The sequence below is a fragment of the Mangifera indica genome, unplaced genomic scaffold, assembly GCF_011075055.1.
Source record: "Mangifera indica cultivar Alphonso unplaced genomic scaffold, CATAS_Mindica_2.1 Un_0003, whole genome shotgun sequence".
NCBI classification, from domain to species: domain Eukaryota; kingdom Viridiplantae; phylum Streptophyta; class Magnoliopsida; order Sapindales; family Anacardiaceae; genus Mangifera; species Mangifera indica.
In genome coordinates, this window is record NW_025401095.1 from 683,626 (window position 1) to 708,979 (window position 25,354).

Consider the following 25,354-nt stretch of genomic DNA (forward strand, 5'->3'; position numbering starts at 1 on the left):
CATTTATAATCGGGTGTGCACCTTTCTTGTATAATCTTTCGTCAGATCAAAATTTCAAAATTTTCAATGATTACTCATTTTTTCATATATCAATAGCTAATATAATTCATATAATAATAAAAAGACTAAAGTAACCTAAGTACATGTTTGTAAGTGTTACGACCAGTGGTGGCAATGAAGACAAAAATTACGACTGTTATAAGTATAAGTGAGAGACCCAAAAAGACATAAAAGGGTATTTACATTTTTTAAAGACTTATGAAATGTCTACTTTAGGTAAGTGAAATTGAATTTTTACCGAGAAATATTTTTAATATAATACAAAGACAAAAATATATTGTATAAAAAAGAAGAAAAAGAAAAACAACCTTTATATACTTACATATAATCATTGTCAATAATGGAAATAGATAAATGATTCACAAAAAAACTTTTCAAACTTAAGTGGGTTGAAAATAGTCATATCGATCAAAGTTCAGGTCGAAAATAGTTATTCATTCATTGGAATAAAGAAAAATTATTCAAAGTTGAAGCAAAAAAATCTAATCACCCTTCGCATTTAGAAATTTTGCTAAATGTAGTAGAAAAAACAAATATTAAAACAATGGTAAGCATATTATGACTATTTTAATGGTGAAAAATAAATCAAGATTGACAACATATAAGGAAGAAATTGGAATAGGGAAAGTATGTGTTAATTTTAAATATGGATTTGTTGAAGATATTAGGAGTAAAACATGGTAAGAAATTGACGATATGTCTAATTGAAAAGAGGAAGTGTGACATGTAGTGGCTTTGAAAGCAAGTGGACAAAATTCCTCCAACAATACAGGACTAAAAAATATAAGGTTTTGTCATTTTGTCCCCTCAAAGATTGGGGAGTATAATCACCCTGAGAAATTTGTAAAAGTACTGTATAGGATTTGAACAGAATCAAGACTGAAGAAGGGCTGATTTAAGCTCAACTAGAATTGAAAACGTCTCGCTCAAACTCAAGTTAGCGATGAGTTTATCAAAAAAGTTATTGAAGAAGAAGAATCGAAGATAAAAGAGAAGAACCATTAAAAAAAAAAAGTTAAAATTAAATAAAAGTTATTAGAGAAAATAATAAAGTCGAAGTATAACAATGCGTTAATAGTTTTTTCAATGACTCACTTCAGTCAAATTAAGATAATCTTAATTCGAATTCAACTTGTTTAAGTTAAACACAAATCGAGTCTAAGTCAGTTTGGTTTATATTTTTCCCTATATGATTGTCATTTAACGTCTTAAAAAGTACAAAAACCCCCCATTAGGGGAGTGTTAATACTTTTCAAAAGTTAGGGGGCATTAAAACTTCAAAAAAAAAAAAAAAAAACCAACAAATTTGCGTGGATGCTCTCCAGCAAAACCATTTTTGTTAATCATCACATGCCACAAATATAGACAATTATTTCAAATTATTTAAAATAAAAAAATTATTAAAACAACTTACCGTGTATTTAGCACAACATGAGCATTCAAAAAATTTACCCAAAAATATTTTTCACACTCTTCCGCGATTACAGGTTTGCTTCTCACTCTCTTCCTTTCTCTCTATTGGAAAATTTCGGTTTGATCTGAATATCTAAGCTTTGTTGATTTACGAATCGCTGGCCGTTCTGATTCTAGGGTTTCGTTTCATCGCGGCGTGTTTGGTGGACCGGTGATTAGGGTTTTGCATTGTTCGGATCTGAATTTGGCGGTGGCTTCGGTGTTTGATTGCGAAGATGTTTTGGCGTATGACAGGATTGTCTACTGCGTCTCCGGTGAGTTTTTGTCTTTGTTTTTTTTCAATTTTGATTGCTTGGTTGCCTGATTCGTGATCTGTGTGCGCATTTGTTGCTGCATTTATGTGTAATTTGGAAATGGATTTCTTTGTTTGGATTACATAGGTTATTGTATTTAAATTTTTTAGTTTCGATATGCATACAGAACAGTGCGTTTTGGTAAGTTGTGGTTTCTGTTTATATGCGTATCTTTTCTAGTCATTTTGAATTGAATTAAATGCTTACTTAGGTTCTGGTGTATTTGAAATAAAGAGGAATTGACTCTGTGGTCAAAGAACTGTTTCTATCAGCCAAGTTTCAGCAAAATTGCAATGCAATAGTGAGAGTTGAGAGTGTTATCTGTTGAATTTGATAAATTTTTTATTGTTTTTCTCTTTTTTATATTATAGCTTGTCTCTTTTTGGACATAGGAAAGACAACTATTAATGTTGATAACAATAGAAATCTTTTGGCTAGTTGATCAGGGGCAATTTGGGTTTCAGTGAATAAGTTTACTGGGTAGTAATAACGGAGTTATATTATTGCTTAATTTAGATGCTAAAGTTTAAATCATCCTGTAGGAGAGCATAAGAACTGTACCATTTTGCGCTGAATTTTGTGTGTTGCAAAATCAGTATGTCTGCCGTAATGAGAGATGAATAGAGATAAAATTGTAAGGGGTTCCTTCCAAAGAAATTTAATTTGCTACCAGGATCAGTAACTGTGACTGTTCAGTATTACCAAGCAATGAAGATAAGAAATTTAAGAGAAAGATTTAAGAAATAGAAGGGAGAAACTACACTTAAGATTTATAAAATTTGAGGGAAATTGACTGATGCCTGAGCATTTGATCATCACTGATGCTGGATACTATTCCAGAATGAACTTCTAGTAACTTCTTTTTTCCAAATGTTGTCTTTTACCCCATTTGTTGGTTTAAATAAAAAAAATTGGAGAATAAAAGGACTCAAATTTTTTTTTTTTAACCCTATGCTGATCCATTTTTCTAAGCCTATTGGATCTGGAAACTATCAACCCTCAGTTTTTATGAAAAAATCAGTAAGAGAGGAGATGTTTTGAATGATGTGTTGTCTCTAGCTAGATAACTAACATTGGTAAAGTGGGATGAAGATTTATACTTGATGTTAGATCTGTTCATGAAATAGATCCTTTTTCAAGAGCATCTCATGCTCTTTGAACGTATTTTGCTCAAACTGACGTTTTAAAAGTAATATGTTGCATGCTACATGCTTTGTTTTAGACTGTTGCATCATGATGCATAATATGCCATCACAGATGCTTCATCACAAACTGGATGTGTATGAGGAAAGCTTGTGCTTGACTTGTTATGATGGAAACAGAAGTTGTGGTTTTGCTTTAACATGATTTTTGCTTCATTCCCCTTTTGGTGATAACATCTGCTTGTCTTTCTCATATTTATTACCCAGCTCATTTAGTTTTGGATGTTCTAAATTTTTATCCAAAAAATTTTAGTTTTTTTTTCTCTTTCATTTCACTTTTCCTGGGTCCTAAATGTAGGTGGAGACAATTTTGGATAAGGAGAATTTCACATTGGAGGAGCTTCTTGATGAGGATGATATAATTCAAGAATGCAAAGCTTTGAATGGCCGACTTATAAATTTGTAATATTTTTTTAATCTTCTTCATGTATATGAAATTTTTATGTATTTTGTCTTTGTTTTGTTATTGCTAATGAGTAATTGATTTCTAGGGACTATTTCTACCTTGTGTTTATTTTTAACTTTTAAATTGTATCTTCGAAAATTGTGTCTTTCTGCTATTTTCAAGGATCATTACTATTGAAATGTCATGATACATGAGGTTAATTAGCAAAGATTGATTAGAATACAGGTTGAAAAGTCAAAGTGTTAGTCAAAGGTTGATTCTTTTTCTCGTAGTTGATTTTTTCACTCATTGCTTCTTAGGCACTAGGATTTGGCTCCTTAGCTAATGCAATAGATTTTAAAAATGAGGTATTCAAACTTACAGGATCTATAGCTGCTCAATCTTTTTCCCTTTTCTTATGCTTATTTACATGAGGGATATCCCTTGTTGGATTTCATCTAGCATTTGTGCCTGGCACAAAATTCTAATGCCTTGGCAAGCTTCAAGGCATTTCCTTCATTGTATGCTCATTTGAGTTTTTGTGGTTAGGATATTATTGCTAATGCCTTGGTGCTGTATAGGTATTGACTGCCCTTGGATAAAGGCTTCAAGGAGGGATATCTTATTTATTTATTTTTTTAGAAAAAGAAACTATACAAAGAATTATGAGTGCTTTTTAAATTTGATGTGTTTTATGTTCTTCTCTGTGCAACACTGAAATTGTGCCCTTAAATTTGCTTTACAAGCTTGCCATTTTTTTGACAGTTGATAATGGTTTTCTGGTTTTTATTATATACCATATTTTGTTATTTTTCTTGCCTTCCAGTTTGCGAGAAAGGCCTCAGGTTGAACAACTGATTCGATATGTTGTGGTTGAGGCTGCTGAGGATGCTGAAAAGAGGCGAACTTTTAAGTAGGTTTAATGGATGACCATTTTTATCTTGTTGCTACATGGTATATCAGTCTGGATTCAGTAGTTGATATTACCATTTATTTATTGATTCCTTAGGTTTCCCTTTATAGCTTGTGAGATTTTTACTTGTGAAGTTGATATCATTCTTAAGACATTGGTAGAGGATGAGGAGGTAAGATGCCAACTCTGTTCCTTTCTGGTTGCTCATTTTATATTTCCAGAATGTCAATCTCTGAACTGTCAGGTCATTTCTTATTTTCAGTTGATGAATTTGTTGTTTTCCTTTCTGGAACCGGAAAACCCGCATAGCACATTACTGGCTGGGTACTTCAGCAAGGTACCTCAAACTGAATTTTAAAGATAGTAGTATGTCAGATGAAGGGACTATCAACACCCCTCATCATTGGAGGTTCTCTTTATATTCTGATTATCATTTTATCTCTTCTAATGTTGCGCTATTGTCTTCTTTGTAGGTTGTGATTTGTCTGTTGTTGAGGAAGACAATTCATTTTATGCATTATGTTAAAGTAAGTTAAGTTATCTCTTTCAACTTTTTTTAATATTCTTTTCCATTTGTGCTACAATAATTTTAATGACAGTTCACTTTCCAGTGTATAATTTATCATTCTTGTTGCCTTTGAAATATAAATAAAAAAGAAGATTTACAGAGGATGTTTATCAATGAAAAATGTTAATTTAACTCTTGGAAGTGTCAGCCATTGTGGTGTCTAGAGTTGAGATTTTCACTCCCTTTGTGATTATTTTCTGCCAGTATTAATATTGAATGAATAGGCTTCCATTTCAGTTGAACCTCCATCAGTATTTTATGCTTGTAAGCCCCTTGTTTCTTTTGCTATGAGGATGTGATGAAGGTATAATGGAGTATGGTAGTCTGTAAGTAGAGTTGAGTCATTGTAGGGATGTTACAGGCCCCTTAAATCATATATGAATTGGGGAGTTTGCAGTTTTGCAAATCATGAGAATTCCGGGGCATTTATTTCCACGCTTGTTCATTTACTGGATCTTAAGTTTGCATTGCATTGTTATCAGGATGTCTAAGAAGATACAATCGTCTTTTGTTCAAACAGAACAAAAAATTGAATAATCATGAAAATTGGTGCGTAGATGTTACTACCTATTGATTGTTCTTTTGAATTGTAACTACAATTCAGAGTGTAGGTCTGATTTTTGGTAGAAATTTTACCTTATCTCTTGAGCTGAATTTCAATGAATCCCATGGATTTAGTTGTAATTGTGTTGTTGCTTTGAAATGAGCACGCTATTGCTGTCTTCTTCGTATGTAATAAAACCATCATATGTTTAGTCAGAATTTCCTTTCCTCTGTGGGGTTGGATCATGTACATTATGATTGTGTTTTATTGAAAAATTTTCAATCATGAATTATAAGTTATCTTCATTGCATACTTTTAGGGACTGAGCACCAATATTATTAATATCACAAGAAAACAATGCTAACAATAAGAGGTCTCAGTTCCTCCCTAAGGATAGCGTCCTAGTTAGCCAAAGGCTGCGCAAAATACCCAAATAACAATATTTTTCTCCTTCTGTTCCTCCATCCAACCCCTCCTTTATAGTAATTTCATCTCATCCCAATACGTGCAATCAAATACATCAAATATCAACTAAGTCAACTATTTTCTAAATCAGATATCATCTTCCTAATCAATATCTAATGTTATCATCCTTATTTATATCTAATATGATCTTAATAATTTGAACTTCCTAATTAATATTGCCCTAATACAAACATTAATTGATAAGTAGTTGCCTTCAACTTCCATTGAGTATGATATTTGACTTGTATTATTGGCAATAAAGGGTATGTTTATTTTTGATAAGGGTATGTTTATGTATGCAATGTTTTTGATATCTTTTTTTATAGTCCACTAATATGCCTCTTATTTTTATCTTAATATAGTTAAATGTTTATTAACAATTTATATAGATATGTTGTATAATATTTGACTTTTTTGTGAGGACATGTCAATTTGCTGATCAGGGTAATAAAGCATAATAGTGTTGGGCTTGTTGATTTTCAGTCCCAAGAAATTGGAGGTTGTTCTTGTGGATTTTAAAAAAGAAGCGATATTTTAAGATACAATTTGAATGTATTCATACCTTATACTGATCCTTGACACTTATTTCTAGGATTAATGATTTGCAATGTTGTTATTGCTCAAAAATTTATGATTCAGCAAGTCATATACTCTAGGAAACGATGGCAGATTCTCTATTCACCTTTAGATTCTTCTGACAGCACTGGTTAAAACCATTTCTCACCACCCTATGCATCCATTTTTTCTAATTTAGTTTAGTTAATTTTTTTATGTTTCTGTATGATATGTAGTAAGCTTATGTCCCATTTTTATGCTGTCATCCAGGCACATCAAGAAATTATTTCTCGGCTAGTTGACCTGATTGGTATTACATCTATCATGGAGGTTGGTTGTTCATCATATATGTTGCTTGTATATTAACTACTTGCTCAAAGTTATGTTTTGGTTACATTCAATTGCATCTGCATTATGCCTGTATTTTGTTCCTATAATTGCTACCTCTTTGTAAACAGGTTTTAATACGCCTTATTGGTGCCGATGAGCACATGCATGCAAACTATAGCGAGTCAATGCAGTGGATAGAGGATACAAATGTGTTAGAGATGATTGTGGACAAGTTCAGCTCTTCGGTAAGTTTCTTTCGTTGTCTTCTTAATTTCTATTCTTAGATTTCTATGTCTTGATAAGGTGTGACTGCAACATTTTCTTGCTACTGCATTCATATTGAAGAAACTGGGTTTTCTTAATTTTGATTACATCTCGTTTTCTCCCCCATTGGAGGGACTTACATATATTTAAATTTCAGTTAGCCTATGAAAGTAATCCTCGCTTATTGTTGTTGTTATAAAAAAAAAAAAATGTTTTGATGTGCATAGAGTGGCCATGAATATTTATGATTCTACTAATAGGCATATCTACAAGTTAAGTATAATGATCTGGATTTTACTCCCAGAATTTTGTATGTCAAGAGCTTATAATAGGTTTATTTAATACTTTATATTTATATATGCAATGAAAGTTTGGAAGCTAAAATTAATCAGGATTGCAAAACTAAATTGTGACATGAAGAAAATTCTGAAAGCTAGTTAAGTGAAATCAATTCAAGTTGGTTACTAATGTAATAATAATGTTGGAATTAGAGCCGGCAGTGGGCCGTGCTTGGCTGGGCTGAAAATGGCGAGGCTTGATGTGCCACAAGCTGTGCCATGCTAAGGCCCTCAAAATGCGGGCCCTGCTGGTCCACAAAATAAGAAGGCCCGGGGTCTGACCTGCAGCATTGTGGGCCATGCCTTTGTGGGCTGGCCCACCAATTTTTAAAATTTTTGCGGGCCGTGGCGGCCTACAGGCCTTCCTGTGAGGCCCCGACACAGCCTGCTATGTTCGTGGGCCTTGGCATGGCGTGCAAATTCTCTAGTTGGAATTATGTTATTTACTGAAAAAATAAAGATATTCATTACCAATTTTTGATTGACTAGATTTTCTTTAGACAAGCAGTGAAATTATTGGCAATGATCAATTAAATCATTTGATATTCATTGTTGGATTATGAAGCTTGATGGTGATGGAAATGTCAGGTAGTTTAATCTGTTTTGGGCAATACCTCCTTCCTCTTCTTTGGCTCTGTTAAACAAACATGTTACTTTGGACAAGCAGTGTTATGGAATTTTTACAGTTATGGCTACTTTTTAGGCACATTATTAGAAATAAACAAGAGAGTTTCTTTTTAGATACATCTGGCCAAGAGATTTTGTCTATGTTGGATAAAGTAAAATTTTGGGATTCTCTTTGGGCATCTTTACTCCAGAGTTTCAAGATGTTTCTTTTTTCTTTATTCAACATGGGGGAGCTTCAATTACCTAGATCGGGAAGATTTTTGTGTGAACTTGTTTAGGGATTTAGGGATGATTATTGTTAAATTGGAGAATTGTTTTTCACTTTATATAGTTTTTCTAAGCCTAGGTTTTAGGGACAGCTTTCCTTTTTTGTGTGGGAAACTTTTCCGTTTTACTTTTTATTTGATTGGAATCTGTTTGTTTCTGGCCAAAAAGAAAAGTAAAAAATAAATAAGGAAACAAAATTGTCAGGTGGTTTATGAGTAGTCAGAGGAGTGACTGAAGTGGGGGATCTGATTAACTCAATTATTTGCCAATTTATATATTTTTCCTTGGTGCCAATTTCTTCAAATGCCGCTGCATTTTTGAAGATGTTAGGTCTTTTTTGTTGGACCCTTTTAAAGGTTATCTAGATGAGATGCTATGTTTCACAAATTGTTGTAGCGATACATCTTTGACTTCTGGTCATTTGCCAATTTATATATTTTGCATTAGTGCCAATTTCTTCAAATGCTGCTGCATTTTCTAAGACTTTAGGTCTTTTTTGTTGAACCCCTTTTAAAGGTTATCTAGATGAGATGCTTTGTTTCACAAAGTGCTATAACCAATACATATTTGACTTCTTACTGTTGGGCATGTGAAGTTCAAGAATAAAATGCAAGTTTAAATTATTTGTTATTCACACTCTAGATTGATATTCAACAATCTTTCATATGTAATATGCAATGATTGCCATGTATTAAATAGATACATACTTTTTTTGCCACAGGATTGTCCAGAGGTGCATGCAAATGCGGCTGAAACACTGTGTTCTATAACACGATTTGCTCCCCCGGGTTTTGCAGCTAAGATTACTAGTCCAATGTATTGTTTTATCTTCCATTGTTGCCCAGATAAACTGCTAATGGTTCTGTATGGCATCCCCCTAATTTTATTACTGGGCATTTCTTTTTTCTGTGCAATCATGCAGTTTCATAGGGAGGTTATTTCGTCATGCTTTGGAAGACTCTCGGCCAAAATCTGTTCTGGTTAACTCATTGTCTATCTGTATATCTTTGTTAGACCCTAAGAGGCTAACATCAGGGACATACTATATGTTCAACCGTCAGATAACTCATGGATCCACAGTAACTGCAAATCCGGATACAGTTGAAGGAATGCTGGGTATCCTAGGTGAATATTTGGTCAATAAGTTTTCCATTATATGGTGATACAAGATCAGAGCCTTGTCTGTTTCTGTCACTAATTTGTTTTCTTTTTATGACTAAAGAAAATAATTTTGATGTTGTGCAATTCTGCAGGTGATTTACTGAAGCTTTTGGATGTGTCGTCTGAGGAGAGTGTCTTGCTAACCACATATGGCAAGTTGCAGCCACCTCTTGGAAATCATCGCTTGAAAGTATGTCTTATTTGTTTATTCTAGTCCTTTCATTTTTCTTTAATGATTTAAAAGCTATCTTAATTTTTTTTTCCGTTAATTGGGGAACTTTGCTTGGATTGGTTATATGGGTAATTCCCTGGGGCATAATGATTAGACCTACAATCACTGAAGCAGGTAAGTTAGGGCTTCCAAGCGTGGTAGAAGCTCAAACCTGGGCTTCTTCCTGGAAGTTCTAGTGCTTCACTAGATTTGCTAACCCTTAGGGTTTGGCTGTCTTAATTTTTGACCTTCGCATAAGTAGAAGTTTCTACTGTTTGACTATTTTGTAGGTAGTCCTAGCTTGAATTTCCAATTTGTTTTTCAGAGTAAGCTAATTAGTGATTTGCTATTCTTGACTACTAATTGAACATGAATGTTTTCAGATTGTAGAGTTCTTTTCAGTATTGCTGACAGTTGGCAGCGAAGCAGCTGAGAAGGAATTAATTCGACTAGGTGCAGTGAAAAGAATATGGGACTTGTTCTTTGAGTAAGTTAAAAAGAAGCTCTGCTATGCAATGGAGGGTGACCAGACTTCTGGCCTTATGCCTGTTTTAATTGACTGTAGGTACCCATACAATAATTTTTTGCATCATCACGTAGAGACCATAATCTTATCTTGTTTGGAGAGCAAAAAAACACCTCTTATCGAACACCTCCTTCATGAGTGCAATCTCAGTGGGAAAATTCTTGCAGCAGAGAAGAATTTCATTTTAGAAGCTGATTCAAACAAGGTAATTGTCCTGTATCTGTAAGTTACTATTATTTATTTGTTGGGGCATTTCTTAAAATGATTTCTGTTTTTTCTTTTCTTTTTATTTTTTCTATCATGTGCTTTTTTTTATGGGTAAGTTATCATGTGCTTGTTGCTTTTGGTCAGCACTTAACCTTTTATCTGCTAGTTAGAACTAACAAATATTGTTCTCCAACAGCCAACTATTCCAGCTGAGGGTAGATTGCCGCCCAGGATAGGGAATATTGGGCACTTAACACGTATATCTAACAAACTTGTACAGCTGGGAAATAGCAGCAAAGAAATTCAAGCATATTTGCAGGTTTATTACTCAACCTATACTGTTGTTTAATCAGTTGATGGGCAATATTGCTTAAGGAAAGTTCTTTCACTGGCTTTTAAAGAGGTAAAGTCAAGATTACAGCCTGATTGGCTTAGTTATATAATAGACTAATATGTGCATGGTGGAACTGTGAGTTGGGGTATATTAAGTAGTTCGTAGGTCTTTTATTTATTTATTATTGTAGTTGTTCTAGAGCATGTTTTTTCATTTAAGATCGATTGAAAGATTATGCTAACTTTGAGTTTAACATCTCTCCCTTCCTAGAAGTGTCCCAACTATTTGTGTCATGTGCATGTTGTCACTAGCAGTGAGCTTGTTGTCCTGATTTTGATTAACTTACACTATATATCTCTTATCTAATGCAAAATTATCTATTGTTCTCAATCATTATTTGAATTTTCTTAGTCATTATTATTTTTTCATTTGTGGATTTTAATTATATAGGAGAACAGTGAATGGAGTGATTGGCAAATAAATGTCCTATCAAAACGAAATGCGGTGGAGAATGTATATCAGTGGGCTTGTGGGTATGTTTTCTTTCAAAAAATGTTGTTGAACCTGCCAAAGGTTTTTGTTTCTGAATCTTTCTGCTTACGCATCTGAAGTAAGTTTAACTACTTTTTATATGATTGAGTTCCGTGTGCTGTCTTTTCATATTGCATTTTGTAGTAATGGTTTTCTTTAGAGAAGTTGTTGATACATTTTCTAGATTCGACAGCCATATACCTATATACCTGCCAGGATAAGTCTGGTTATTACACAGTTGTGATTTTTATTTTACTAGCATGCCGTTGCGTAATTGTACTTGCCTGTTATGATCAGTGTAAGTCTGAGTGTAAAGAGCATATATGTTGAGATCTTCCTTTTTTTTTTTAATTTTGAATAGGAAATAAGAAATTTTATTTAAAGTACAAATGTTTACAAAAGTAGTTGCGTAGTAGTCCACAAAAAAGTTAAGAAATATAAATCTCATTAACAACATTCCAATTCTCTTGTCTGCAATCTGATTTATTATTTACCAATGGAAGTGCAACAATGTTGGCTAAATTATATGTATTGAGAGTAGTTGGAAGAATTCTTGGATGACCAATTCGTGTTGTAATTAACTCTGTTGGATGGACCACTAAGTTACTTTAATAGTTCTTTTATTTTCCTGTGTGTGGGTGTGTCTAAAGGATTAGTAAGAAGCTTGTTTCATTAAATGGGTTAGGGATTATAGTTCCCATTTATTTAGATGATGCTAATTATTAGATGCATAAGAAGCTTGTTTCATTAAATGAGTTAGGGATTATAGTTCCCATTTATTTAGGCAATGCTAATTGTTAGATGCACAACTCATATAGGCCAAGGCCTTAAAATATTTTACTTTATTTTAATTTTTTAATTTCATAAATTAGTTACACTCCTATAAAAGTATCTAGAATGGCTAAAATTATATGTTTAAATGAGGTTGGTGCATTTATGTGCTACTATCCCTTTTACCATGGGAGAATTTTGTTGCTACACTTGTATTGAATTTAATAAATGTCTTTATTTACTTTTATTAATATTGGATTGTTTTATCTGTTTAAACAGGAGGCCGACAGCTCTACATGACCCGAATAGAGATAGTGATGATGATGATTACCAAAATAGAGATTATGATGTTGCAGCCTTGGCAAATAACTTGAGCCAGGCATTTCGATATGGCATTTACAACAATGATGATATAGATGAGGTACTTTTTAGAATTTTCGGAGTAGTCCAATTGCAATACATTTTTAATTTCTTTAACTCATCAAATAAATTTTCATTAGCTATATAGTTGAACGGTAAACAATCAAATATTATGAGAAGGAATTATGAAGGTGGAGAATAAATATATTTTTATAAATGCTACTAGTCAAGTAGGTTACCAACAGAGACACGATTGCAGAGGCATATCACCTTTGAATGATCGACAGAAGTCATGACCACTTTTTAAGCTAGGTATTGATCTTTGAATTGTTGGGTCTAGGAAATGCCAAGTGAAGGTATGAGGCAGACTTGCCATGTTTAGAGAACAGATGATCTACTCTAGAACATGACTTATATCCATGGGGCAAGGCCATAAAAAGTTAAGTGTCAAAGATTTTATAAGATGATTTTTCTCTTATGGTCTATTTTGCCTAATACCTCCTTAAAATATGTGTGGATTCTGTATGAAGACCAATTTAACTGGAGCGTTTGATTGGCTTTTCTCTGGTCATAAATCCACATGCATTTGTCTGGAAGGGTGTGAACTATCATTTTATTATCTTGCAGTTATCTTCTCTACACATATACTATGAAGCAATAAATTCAAGATGGCATTTGAAATCTGTATTTTGTTCTTTCTTTAATTTATTTGAGACAGCAGAAATCACACCTATGTTTTAAATGTTTATAAATTATACTTTCAAAGGTTCTCCTTTAAATAAACTTGTCTGGTTGTTATACCCCTCTAATTTGTATTTTCATTCCTTGTCAGCTCACTTTTGTATATAGTTTATTGATGAAGTAACCTAAGCAGTTCTTGGGGATTTGCTTCTTTCCAAATCAAAACTCTATTTTCATTTTGAAATGGAATATCTTTCTTAGCATCATTATGGGCCATGGTCACTAAAGAATTCAAGGATTTTTTAATTTCTTTTTGAAGAACTGGGAAGCTCTTTTGCACTAAAATTAGAGGCCGATTTTTTATAGCTCAATATTGTAGAAAAATGTCTGACCTGTTGTAAATCTGAAAGTGGACTTCTGGTCCATCTCAATCTTTGCATTTTTTGTTGTAGAAATAAAATTTTCTGTTTTAAAGAGGTTTGACATTCTCTGTTTTGGACCAACAGCACCCAGCATTTGTTTACTTTTCAAATTATGTATCTGCATATATAGTCATGTAATGGTTAGACTGTAACTGTTTAACCTATCTTGGATATGGGTACAACAGTTGTGGTAAGCCATATTTCTTGGGAATATATCATTGTAATGGGGAGTTCTAATGCAGATGCAAGAGAAGTTTGTACCATCCTAACCTAAATTTATCTTTTATTTTTCATCTCTTTTCATTTTAGCTATTAGACTGGAATCATTGTGTCGCATATGTAATACCTGTAATGTTATTTTCATGCATCTGTGATATTTATTCATTTTTTAAATTATAACATATTAATTGATTATCATATTTTTCTAGATTATTGATGATAATTTTTATTTGGTTACTTCTTTTATTGAATTGCTTTTCCTTTGCCATTATTTTTTCTTTCACTGATGCGAGTTTCCCTTTTTAGTGAGATTCTATGTGAAGCTGGCACAACTTACTAATTCCTTTTTATGAATTTCAGGCACACGGCTCTCTTGGACGGGATGATGAGGTATGAGATGAAATTATATTTCATGCTCACTTTCTTGATTGTGAAGAGAATAACTTTCTAGTATCTGTTTCAGCAACTGCTTTCGAGCTTTTTTTCCTTTTTCTGTTTATTATTATTTGTATAATAATAATTTTTTTTTTGATGATGATGATAATCATCATTATTTGCCATGATTTTTTAACCAGTCCATGCTCAATTCTTATATTTTTATATTGCAATATTTTGTTATATCAACGTCGGAGCTTTTTGATGAGGCTTAACAAAATCTTATCAAACCTTCTACAGAGAAGTGTCAAGTGATGTTTCTTTGGGTTTTCTTACTGAGTATGCAGGAAAAAACTCACTATATGATCCCTATTTGAATTATGTTGTTTTGATGTCTGCATGAAAGGGATAGGGTGGGAAGAGAGCAACATTTTTTTTTTTTTGGGCTTCTCTTGACAGCTTGCTCACTTGTAGATCAATTTTCAAATTTATAATAAATTATCTAGCTTCATATTAAGAAAAATCATGATGTGTGTTACTGTTACAGATTTACTGTTAATTATGTCAATAGTTCTTTGGAAATTGACTAGTTGGATATTAAATCTATATGCTATATTATATAGTGGAAAGTAGTTTGACCAAGTTTTTCAACCATAATCTATCATCATTAGTCTTTTGGACTATTCTAGTTGTACAGCAGTGAATTAAATTTTGTCCAGTTGCTATCTAAATATGAAGAGTCTTAAAAACATAAATTTTAATATGAATATAATCTAATTTCTATTATAACTCTCATAACTTGCTGTCTTGTTAAAAAAAAAATATTTATGAGTAGTGGATATTTTCTGATGGATATACTTGGCAGGATGTCTATTTTGATGATGAATCTGCTGAAGTTGTTATTTCTTCTCTGCGCCTGGGAGACGACCAAGAAAGGTAGGTGAAAAGCCCGTATTTAATCTTCCATTCTTTTTGCTCTTTTTGCTTGGTATCAAATCAGCAAGATATATCTGGAAGTCTTGAGGTCATTCTATTAAACCTATAAACCTTGTATCCAAATTTCGTCGTTAACATGTTGTAGATAACAAAGTAGATGTTTTTGTGCTTAAAGAGTGACTTATGTTAACCTAGTAAGTATTCAACATGTAAAAAATATTAAATTTATCTTAACATATGGGCCATGTTGCTTATTCTATAGCATTTTTTTTGGTTATTACATTGGCTTTTAAACTGGTAGCCCAAATTTGTGAATTAGAGTAAGAGGACCTACTTTGGTTGTGTTGTGGCTATGTGGAATATTTTTGTTCTTCCTGTTGAATTAACAATAACTTTCATACAGGACTAGAACCTACTTTTCTAGGTTCTACTGACTCAGTCTGTTCAGCAAAGAATGGTTGACATTTGAGGAACAAACCTGGTTTGTTCGGTCAACTTTAATGCGGACAATGTGTGTGTGAAATCAACTCTAGTCTGACTAAAGCTTGGCTATATACATGTTTCTCAGTTTTTGAAACAGACTAGCACCTGACTTTTTCAGTTAGGCCTTTTATAGCTTCTACTGATCTGTTCAGCAAAGAATGGTTGACATTTGAGGAACAAACCTGGTCTGTTGAGTTGGTCGACTTTACTGTGGACAATGTGTGTATGAAATCAACTCCATTCTAACTAGTGCTAGGCCATATGAACGTTTTTCAGCTTTTGCAACATTTTTTGGAATTGAATGCCTGGATTCTAACTAGTGCTTAGCCATATGAAAGTTTTTCAGTTTTTGCAACGTTTCTTGGAATTGAATGCGTGGATGTTTGCTGCTGCCCATTTGAAATCTATGAGTTTTCATTTGGACGGCTTTTCCTTGAATTCCTGTAACATACATTTAGTTTAAGTAGCTTTTTGCATTTATAATCAGAGTTTCCATCATGCAAATTACCTATTTACTGACCATCCTGATTTTGGACCTCGTTACCGATGCTTCTTCTTTGGTCTTTGCAGTGGTTCTCTTTTTACGAATTCCAATTGGTTTGCTTTTGAGGATGATAGAGTTACCAATGACCGCTACACTGAATTACTCTCTTCTCCTTCTCCTAATAATGAAGAGGCTGCTGTTACGAATGGTGGAGGAGATGATGAGGTGGTTATTGGGGAAGAAGACTTAGATGACAGTGCAACGTCTGATGCTGTACCAGAAACAAAATCAGAAGATACAGTTGTTGACAATCTGCCAAAAGATTCTGAGGAAACAGGAGGCAGTGCAAGTGAAAAGCCTCCTGTGTGGGTTGAATGGAGGGAGACTCCGGATCCCAGTAACCTACCCAATGCAAGTGAAGCTAATGGTGAGGTGCAATTAGACTTGATGGATAAGGTTGTTGATCGCGGCCCAGATGCTTCTGAATCTTCTGACAAAATAGCAAATGCAATGCCTGCCGGAGATTCCCTACAGTCAGAAGATGAAAATAAAACTCCAAGTTATAATCCTGCAGACAATGGCGATCCAAGTACAGAACCAATTACGTCTAAGGGGGTGGAGACAGCTGTAGGAGCGGTGAAAGAAATAGAAAACTGATGTATATTGTTCAACAGAATGAGTTAAATTGATGAATATTTGAGAAATTGGGCACTGTACTTTTAGAAGGTTCTTCTGTACATTGTCAAAGTAGGGCATGATGATGTTGATGATGATGATGATTCTTTTTTTTCCCCCAGGCATTGAAGAGAGTGCAGTGGAGTTCGTTCAACTAGAGAAGAGAAGGGGAAGGGGAAGGGGAAGGGGACATTTTACAAGTAATGCAGGATTTAATCAGTCAAATTAACTTTAGCATTTAGTTAGGGGGGGATGACTCAGAAATGGAATTTGACGTACACGGAGTTTTGGTGCAATAATCTGTTCATATTTGTATTTATAAATGTGATATATAATAATAAGAATTGATATGCATGCCTTTTATCATTGAAAGTATTTTTCATTTTCGGTAACTATTATTGAATAAATATTTGTGTGAAATCAGGACTCTGGTTTGAGTTGAAAAAAATGGCATATTTAAACTTCTTAAAATATTTTTGGAATGTTTTTAACATGTATTTCGATTGGAGTTGATTCAAGGGTCAGTTTAAAATCATTCAAAATTGATAAATTAAAACTTTAATTCAATAAAAACAATTTAATTTTAAATTTAATTTAAGTAGATTTCAACTCAAAATTTCAAATTTTAAAAAATGAGATTTTAATTTATATTAAAACTTGGTTTGTTTGATGGAATATTAAATTTGAATTTAGAATAAATTTGAACAGAGTCCAAGGTTAAAAAAAAAAAACATCGTCGTAAGGGGCAGGACCTATAGAATTACCGGCTGCATTAAAACCCCCTTTTAAGGGGGATTGTGCCCAATTTTGAAAAGGGATGTTTGATTTTAAAAATATTTTATTATTGAAATTAAAAAATTATTTTAAAGATAAATTATCTTAAAAATTATTAAATATAAATTATTATTATATTTAATAAAAATAGATAAATATAAATAATTATTATGTTTGTTTAAAAATAATTAAAAAAATATTAATATATAATTTTATTTAAATACTTTTATGTATAATTATTTTAAAATATTTTTTATGTTGTTTATTATAATAATTAAAAATATAATTATTTTTTTAAAAAATTAATAAATAAATTATATATTATAATAAAATCGAAATTATCTTAATAACCTTTTAATATCTAAGATAGATGTGATATTTAGATTATTTCTTATATTATATATTATATCATCATTAATAAAAAAAAAATATCAATTATTTATAAACTAAATAAAATAATATAAATAATAAAAATTAGATTATTAGAGTAACCTTTAATCAAAAGGTAACCTAAAAGTTAGCTCAACAGGGCTCACAATAATTTTATTAAATTGAAAGGATGGTAGGCCGAACAATATGCGAAGAGACCTGTAAAAACAGAGTCCAGGAGGTTACAGGTCATGGCCTGACCCTTTGTGTTGAGACAAGCTACATAACCCGCCAAAGCCAAAGTCGTCTCTTGAGAGACCTTGACATCACGGCTCATAGCACGACAGATAATGTCGAATTAGACCCTACCCGGCCATAGCCCCTTCTAAATCCATCCCAAGCAATAAGCTATTTGATGTTGTATTCTTCTATATTAAAACAAATTTTTAGACGTTAATATTAAATATTCTTCCATCGCATGGGGATAAAACCCTGGAATAATTCTCTTCCAAGTCTCACATTGCTCTACACAAACCAAATGCCACAAAGAAAGAAGTTTTGAATGTTCAAATAAATAAATTATGAACCTCCCTTGAACAATTAATCAATATCTTCTTTCACTTGACCATCTATCCTCGATGGTTGCATAATGTATTTGATCTTACTTTTTTTAAAGTCCAAGTGAACAAAGACACAAGGCATCAGGAAAAAGGGAGGTGCCGGATACAACAAAACTGGAGGATACAAACTGCTATATTCAAATAATTTATAAATTTGAACAAAAGAAAACATGTTATTAATTTCACTTGATTTCCCAACTCACACTAGTCAAAATTGGAGATCAGAAAAATCATTTGCGTATCCCTATCATGAGAGTGTAATGGGATGAACAGCAACTCCATTTTGAGCTGCTGGAAGACTTCCCCATCTTCCGAGACGAGGTTCCTGCCATGAAAAGTATTTTAATGCATTAGATCTAAACCACTCTTAACTGCAAATTAAATATTACTTTCTGGATAACTAGTAGATATATTAAGCATGTCACCTTTCCTACACCAGCAACAAGGAACTGTCCAGATTTTGCAAAAGCAAGGGAATTCACAAACCCAACCTGCATTGCACACGGCAGCGATTAATTGAGATCCTGTGCAATTATGATCCAACACTTAAATTGTACGACTTGGCGCATAAGTACCCAACAGAAGCAGTGACAAGCGTATGCACTTAATAATAACCAAGTTAGGACCTCAATTCTAGCTTATTTATACCAGACAAGTACCATGCATAAACCTATATTGTTATTTATGCAGGACAAGTACCATGCATAAACCAATATTGCAAAGAACCCAAGAAAAATATGCCACTGCAGAGCCTAAAGCATGAGAAAACTAATGGCTCACTGAAAACACATGGTTTATGAAAATTTGACAAAAATTTTCATACAGTATGTTAGATTGAGAGTTCTTATCACTACATATTGATTTTATTCTACTACTGAACTTTAAAATATTCCTTTTATGAAAATTTGCCAGGTTAACTTACTATTTCTTGAAAATTTTTCACACAAATCTTGTTTTCACATTAAGTGTAATAATCAAGATGTTATATCAGACTGCAAAATGCATTCAGCTATTTCTTATCAACAGCACATACACAGACAACCATTACATAGGGTTTAATTTACCAATGGAAGGTTGAATAAGGGTCGAATGCCCTTGGTTTCACTTTCGATTGCCCACAAACGGACAGAACCATTACCAGCTCCTGATGCAGCAAGATCACTGCCTCTACATATATTAATTGAACTGACCCACGAATACGCTGACGAGGAACGATAGGTTGTAGGATCATGATCACCACTCTCTGAAGAAAATCAACAGCATCGAGTTAGTCCCAGTTAATGGAAATACTCATTAACATCAAATATAAAAGCAAGCTCTTCACTAATTCTGGCTCTTATTATGAAAACTAATAGCATATTGATATGTTAATGGAAAGTGGAAAAACCAATATATGTATAAAAGGATAAAACAGAAACATAAAAAAAAGAATCAATTCATACATCACTGATAGTCTCATTTTCACTATAATCATAATTAAACTTTTCACAATGAAGATTAGACATGTAAACACTTAATGACACATCACTCATGTCCACTTCTTGTCTGACAATCATATATAGGCAGTTACAGTAGACTGTGCCTTTATTTGTGAAAACAATATGAAACATTTTGCACGTGCTGTAAAAATACTCTTACCAATATTTCACAAACTTGCAAGTGTGATAGTTGTTTTGCAAGTAAACACACCTTAAAAGTAGGCATACAAGTTTAAAGTTATTATTGCAAAAACATTCATGTTTATGGTCATATCTTTGAATAAGTTTTCATGAATTTTCAATGAATAGACACTCTATTTCCAGTTGAAAACTGAGCCCATGACTTTAGATCATGTATATGTTTTTTCCCAAAAAATTCAAATTAAAATTAAAAAGACAAAATTTCCAGATTTCAATGCTAGCAGTAAGAATCAGATTAAGAAAATCATAGTGAAAAACAATTTATTTGAACAGGAAGGGCAATAGAGAACACACAAGCAAAAAAAAAAAAAAAAAAAACCAAAGGCAACCAAGGCATATAAATTTTAATCAGAACCAGATGAAGATACTGCAAATTTACCCATAAGACCATTGGAGGTCTGGCCATTCTTATTTTGTTCAGTATTCTTGTAGCCACTCAACAAAGGATGGGCATTCTTCACAATGTAAGCAGGCTTCTTCCGCAATATACTCCAAAGCTCAACACTTCCATCATCTGAGCCAGACAAGAATTCATCGTTGCTGATAAAGCAACAACATTCCAGAGATGAAGCAGGAGCTCGAAACACTAAACGTGACTCCTCAGGTACCTATTTAAAAGAATACATTAAGTGAGGACATGTTCAAAAATACAGTAAAAAGGTTACCACTGTAAAAAAGTGCATAGAAATTTCCTCAATCATATATACATTTGCAACAGAATGCAAACTCTATTTAGAGTATGAACAAAAAAAAAAAAAAAAAAACATAAAATAGCTAATCCATGGTTTTAACTCGCATCATGTAAATATTTAAATCAGCAAATTTTGAGGGCCCCTTTGAAGAAACTATTGTTTACCTTCAACAACTGCATAATCCGATCACGTCCAACAGTCAATACCCGTTCTCTGCGTAGGCAATCAATGGTCAATACTTCACTTTGGTGACCAAATAAAGTGTTTATATAAGCCCTGTCTTCTGCATTCCATATATTGACTGTTCGATCAAATGAACCAGAAAAAAGTTCGGAAGTCCCTTGCCTAAAAGTTAAACAAGACACAGGTCCTCTATGACCTGGAAAAGCCTATAAAACACAATTGAAAGATGAGAATTGCATGAGAGAAGGAAGAAATCAAAATCTCATTATAGAGGAGTCAGATGAAGCATTGTATTCAAATATAGTGTATGTGAAGAACTAAGAACCATTGATTGGCTACATGATGAGTCTGCCCCAATGCAAAGAACTACTGTCATGTTTTGAGAACATTGCAGCTAGGCATATCAACATGCATGTAAGTTAGCAGGCTGGAGCAAAATGCCAGATAATTAACATACCACGTGAATCTTTTTAATTATGCTCAGCTTATGTATCAAACAGTCCACACAGGTCCTGCTAGTGCAATAGAAGCTCTTCTATTGATTTATTACATGTTCAGGCATTCCCACAGCTGAATACCATATGGATTATTGTTTAAATTCACACCCAAAATAATTTATAATAATCTTGCATGTAGTTTGGCAATGAATAAATAAAACAGATTACCTGTAAATGCTCTCGTGTGCGGGCGTCCCACAAGTGAACATGACGGTCTAAGCCTCCACTAGCCAAATACCGACCATCAGAGCTAACAGCCAATGCTAAAATCTGTTTACTATGTTTGGTAGCTTGACCTTGCGGATCTTTGGCACCATGGGACTTCAGCACATCTTCACTAGGCCATAAATATTTCACAATTTTCCCACTATCAACATCCCACTGTAAAATGGTGCCATCTTTGGAAGCTGAAAAGCCCTTTGAATCATCCTCAGAAAGAGCTACAGCAGTGACAGATTGCCGATGCTTCACTAAAACCCGGAACTCATGAATATTTTGAGGCTCTTGAACCCTGAAATGCAGTTGTTACACAGTATGGGCACCCAAAAGAGGAAGTAAAAAAACATGAATCAAGCTAAATAAAAAAATACAATAACAAAACACTACACCGATAAAAAATCAAACTTAAATTTAATCAAAGCCACAATTGCACTCAAACTTCAAAAGAATCCAACGTCTACCAATACCGTACTTACTAATATCCTAGACACCGAGACTCTCATCCATGTTCATCACACACTTCGAGAACTTGTGTTCAGAACTCAACATGGCCATCATATCACCAAATCAAATCCAAGACCAACTCCAACCACAAAATTAACCAGCCAACCGCTAAAAAATGGCAATCCATAAGACACCCCATCAAAGATTTAAAAAGAGGGAAGAAGGAGGGGTGTCCAGCAAGGGTGGGCAGGGTTGTGCGAAGTGAAAAAGTCTCCCTAGTAATATTGCATATAGCACTTCCAGGACCCGTTTACTCTGTCCTATTTCTTTATTTAGTTTCAGTTTTCCAAGCTGTTCTACCCCATACATGTATAGATATATCCCGTAACGTAGTTCACTTGTAAATATTTCTCGAATATATATAAGTTAATTTGAATTTCTTATCAACACAAAATTGCCTACAATATAAAACTTCTAAAATAAAGAAATCAAACAAACACTATACCAGTATTACCTTGAAGCAATCACTCTCCTAACTCTCCCACTCTCCTCCAACTGTTCCTGCTGCAAAATCTTTGCAACAAGCGAATCTCTTTCACCCTCTTTCTCTTCCTCATCACTTCCATTCTCTTCCTCCCCCTCCTCCTTCTCCCTCCTTGCAAGCCCTCTTATCTTCTCCAAATAAGCCGTCGCCACCCGTTTCCTCTTCTCATCCGCAGTCTCCTCCACCTCGCTATCACCGTCGTCGGACCCACCTCCCCCATATTCGTTGTTATTCTCGTAGTCTTCCGATTCTCCAGACTCAATGTCATCATCATCATAATTAATTTTTCTCCTCTTCTTCGTCTCGCCCTCGAAAAAGGGGTCTTGGTTTAACGAAAATTTGTTCTTGCCCTTGTGGGCTGAACCATCCATCTTCTTCTGGGTGTTCTTGTACTTCATGATTCAATTGTTCGATGAAGCTCCAGAAAGATGATAATGTGGCTTGATGTTTTATTTATTAATATATAACTTAAAAGAGGTGAGAATTAGGGTTTAAGCTTCAGGGTTTTTCCAGAGGATAAGCGGCAGGGTAGCAAGCAATTCGATTTAGGGTCCGTCTCTTTTACGTTGTGAGTCGAGTCGAGCGGGTCGTGGGTTTCTGACCCAAATTTGTGAAAGGCTAAAATTGAAAAAACAAAAAATGAAATTCCTATTTAGGAAAATGGCATTATAATTAATTTTAAAAGAAATTGATTTCGTAGGGACAAGTTCAGAGTTATAATTGAAGTTGGATTTTAACAGGCGCACCCCACCAAGTTTGATAACACAATCAATCAGTTCAATTGGAATAAAAATTTCTATTCTAAGGATTTAAATCTAGTCTATTTAGTAAGAAATATACACCACATAACACTTGATCACAATTCTGTTTGGTTATATATTAGTCTAATGTATATCTAAACTGTTAATGGTTTGATCACCAATAAGAATTACTCAAGAGCTAGATCAATTCCTTATCAGGATTAAAACTTACATCAATACTTTGTATGGATTAATGTCCGATCTGGATATAAAAGCATGAAATAATATCACAAGCTAATAATAGGATTTATATTAGATAAATAAATTATAAATTATAAATATATACTTTTTAATATAAATATTTATAAAATTTGATTATTATAATTTTTTCTTGTATATTTATTACTCCTACAAATTACAATTAGGGCGATTTGGGTGGGTGAAAAGAAAGATTATTTTGCTAATATATTTGATAATTTATAGGCAATAAAAGATTTCGATAATGCTTTATTATCAATTGTGATAATTTTTATTTTATGCATTTAAAGATTATCAAGGTAATTTTCATTTTATTCTGATCATATTCTTATTTATTATTTTTAAAAAATAATCTTATTTTCAATTAATATGATAAATAATATAAAAAAATTTGAGAATAATTGCAGCAAAAGACATTAAAGTAAAATAATATACTAATATTATTTTATTAATTCTAACTAAATATAATAATAATTTATACTCAGTAATTTTCTAAGAAATTTATTTTCGAAAAAATATTTTAATTTTGATAATAAAACATTAAACAATCTAGTCACATGTCTTTGAAGTTTGAAGTATACTCTCTTACCTCTAAAACACCAATTATATTGACCTAAACTATGACTTGGGTTCAAAAGCTAATTTGATTCAAATTCATTTAACTCTAATTTGAACTAAGTTTAGATTAGGATACTCAGTTCATTTTTAAAATCGAACCAAACTTGAGTTATAGAGAGTTCAACTAAGTCCTACTTATGAGCCAGGGAATGACTTGATTCAATTTTAACTTGACTCGTGACTCTATTCAAATTATGTTAACAAATGTTAAAATGATGTCATTTCGCCTATTATTATATAAAGAACGTTGTTTTGTTTATGAGTTACAAATTTGAATAATAAATCCATATCACAAATTCGAACTATAAACTTAAGATGAACTCAGGCTAAATCATTTTTATTTAAGTCGAACTTGAATATTTTTTAATTTTTCCTTAATAAACTTAAATCGAACTTTATGTTTATCTAGCTTCACATATATAAATCAATTGCGAATACAATCAGTGGACATTAACATGGACAAATTAACCTATATTTCATCGTTTAATTAAGTAATATATTGTCTACTTAATCGTTAATTCATAATTTCTTAATTACACAATGTCATTTTATCTGAATCATCATAACCAAATTTGACAAAGTCCCAAAGATATTACGACTTAAACAACATCATTATCTTGATGATCTAAAACCCCTAAGAGTCACTTTGAATATAGGCAATATAGATTGAGTCGCACTTATTGAACAAATCTTTGACAACTTGGCTCTAATACCACAAAATGTTAGAAATAAACCAAAAGTTGGACAAATTAAAAGAGATCAGAAGATTGGACAAAAGAACAAGACATACTGAATAAAATTCTGCACCTTGATACATATGCATTCAAGAACAAGGATGACAGTACATCCAACATCTAACTAATGCTTGCAAATTCGAATAAAAATTTAATAATTTTTGCCTTATAGTCAATAGAGTTGTATGTAATAAGGTTTTCTAAATGTTAGTGTTAATCATAATAATAAAATTAGGTGCACTAAAAATTACTGTTAATTTGTATACTAACAATAACGTGTTATTATGTGATTGAATAATCTTAAATTAGAGATGAGAAAACAT

General features: G+C 32.8%; 2 protein-coding genes across 3 annotated transcripts; one reads left to right on the forward strand and one right to left on the reverse strand.

Annotated features, from left to right (window-relative positions):
• Window positions 1-1,445: 1,445 nt before the first annotated feature.
• LOC123205307 (serine/threonine-protein phosphatase 6 regulatory subunit 3-like) lies at window positions 1,446-17,026 on the forward strand. 2 transcript variants are annotated; one of them, XM_044622242.1, is made up of 21 exons: window positions 1,446-1,547; window positions 1,651-1,787; window positions 3,327-3,430; window positions 4,240-4,326; window positions 4,423-4,498; window positions 4,589-4,663; window positions 4,800-4,853; window positions 6,729-6,788; window positions 6,917-7,033; window positions 9,006-9,100; window positions 9,207-9,409; window positions 9,538-9,635; window positions 10,040-10,143; window positions 10,222-10,387; window positions 10,586-10,708; window positions 11,174-11,256; window positions 12,305-12,446; window positions 14,068-14,097; window positions 14,948-15,018; window positions 16,072-16,643; window positions 16,783-17,026. In XM_044622242.1, the coding sequence occupies exons 2-20, from the start codon at window positions 1,749-1,751 to the stop codon at window positions 16,640-16,642; spliced, it is 2,298 nt and encodes a 765-aa protein (XP_044478177.1). In that variant the 5' UTR covers window positions 1,446-1,547; window positions 1,651-1,748; the 3' UTR covers window position 16,643; window positions 16,783-17,026. The 2 variants fall into 2 exon arrangements, with proteins under 2 accessions (XP_044478177.1, XP_044478176.1); XM_044622241.1 differs by having other exon boundaries at window positions 16,072-17,026.
• Window positions 17,027-18,342: 1,316 nt separating this feature from the next.
• LOC123205270 (U3 snoRNP-associated protein-like EMB2271) lies at window positions 18,343-23,274 on the reverse strand. Its single transcript, XM_044622189.1, has 7 exons — window positions 22,652-23,274; window positions 21,643-21,985; window positions 20,959-21,183; window positions 20,482-20,710; window positions 19,488-19,666; window positions 18,849-18,914; window positions 18,343-18,748 (listed from the first exon to the last, which is right to left on the reverse strand). Exons 1-7 carry the CDS (start codon window positions 23,077-23,079, stop codon window positions 18,671-18,673), a joined length of 1,548 nt encoding a protein of 515 aa, XP_044478124.1. The 5' UTR covers window positions 23,080-23,274; the 3' UTR covers window positions 18,343-18,670.
• Between the last annotated feature and the right edge of the window lie 2,080 nt (window positions 23,275-25,354).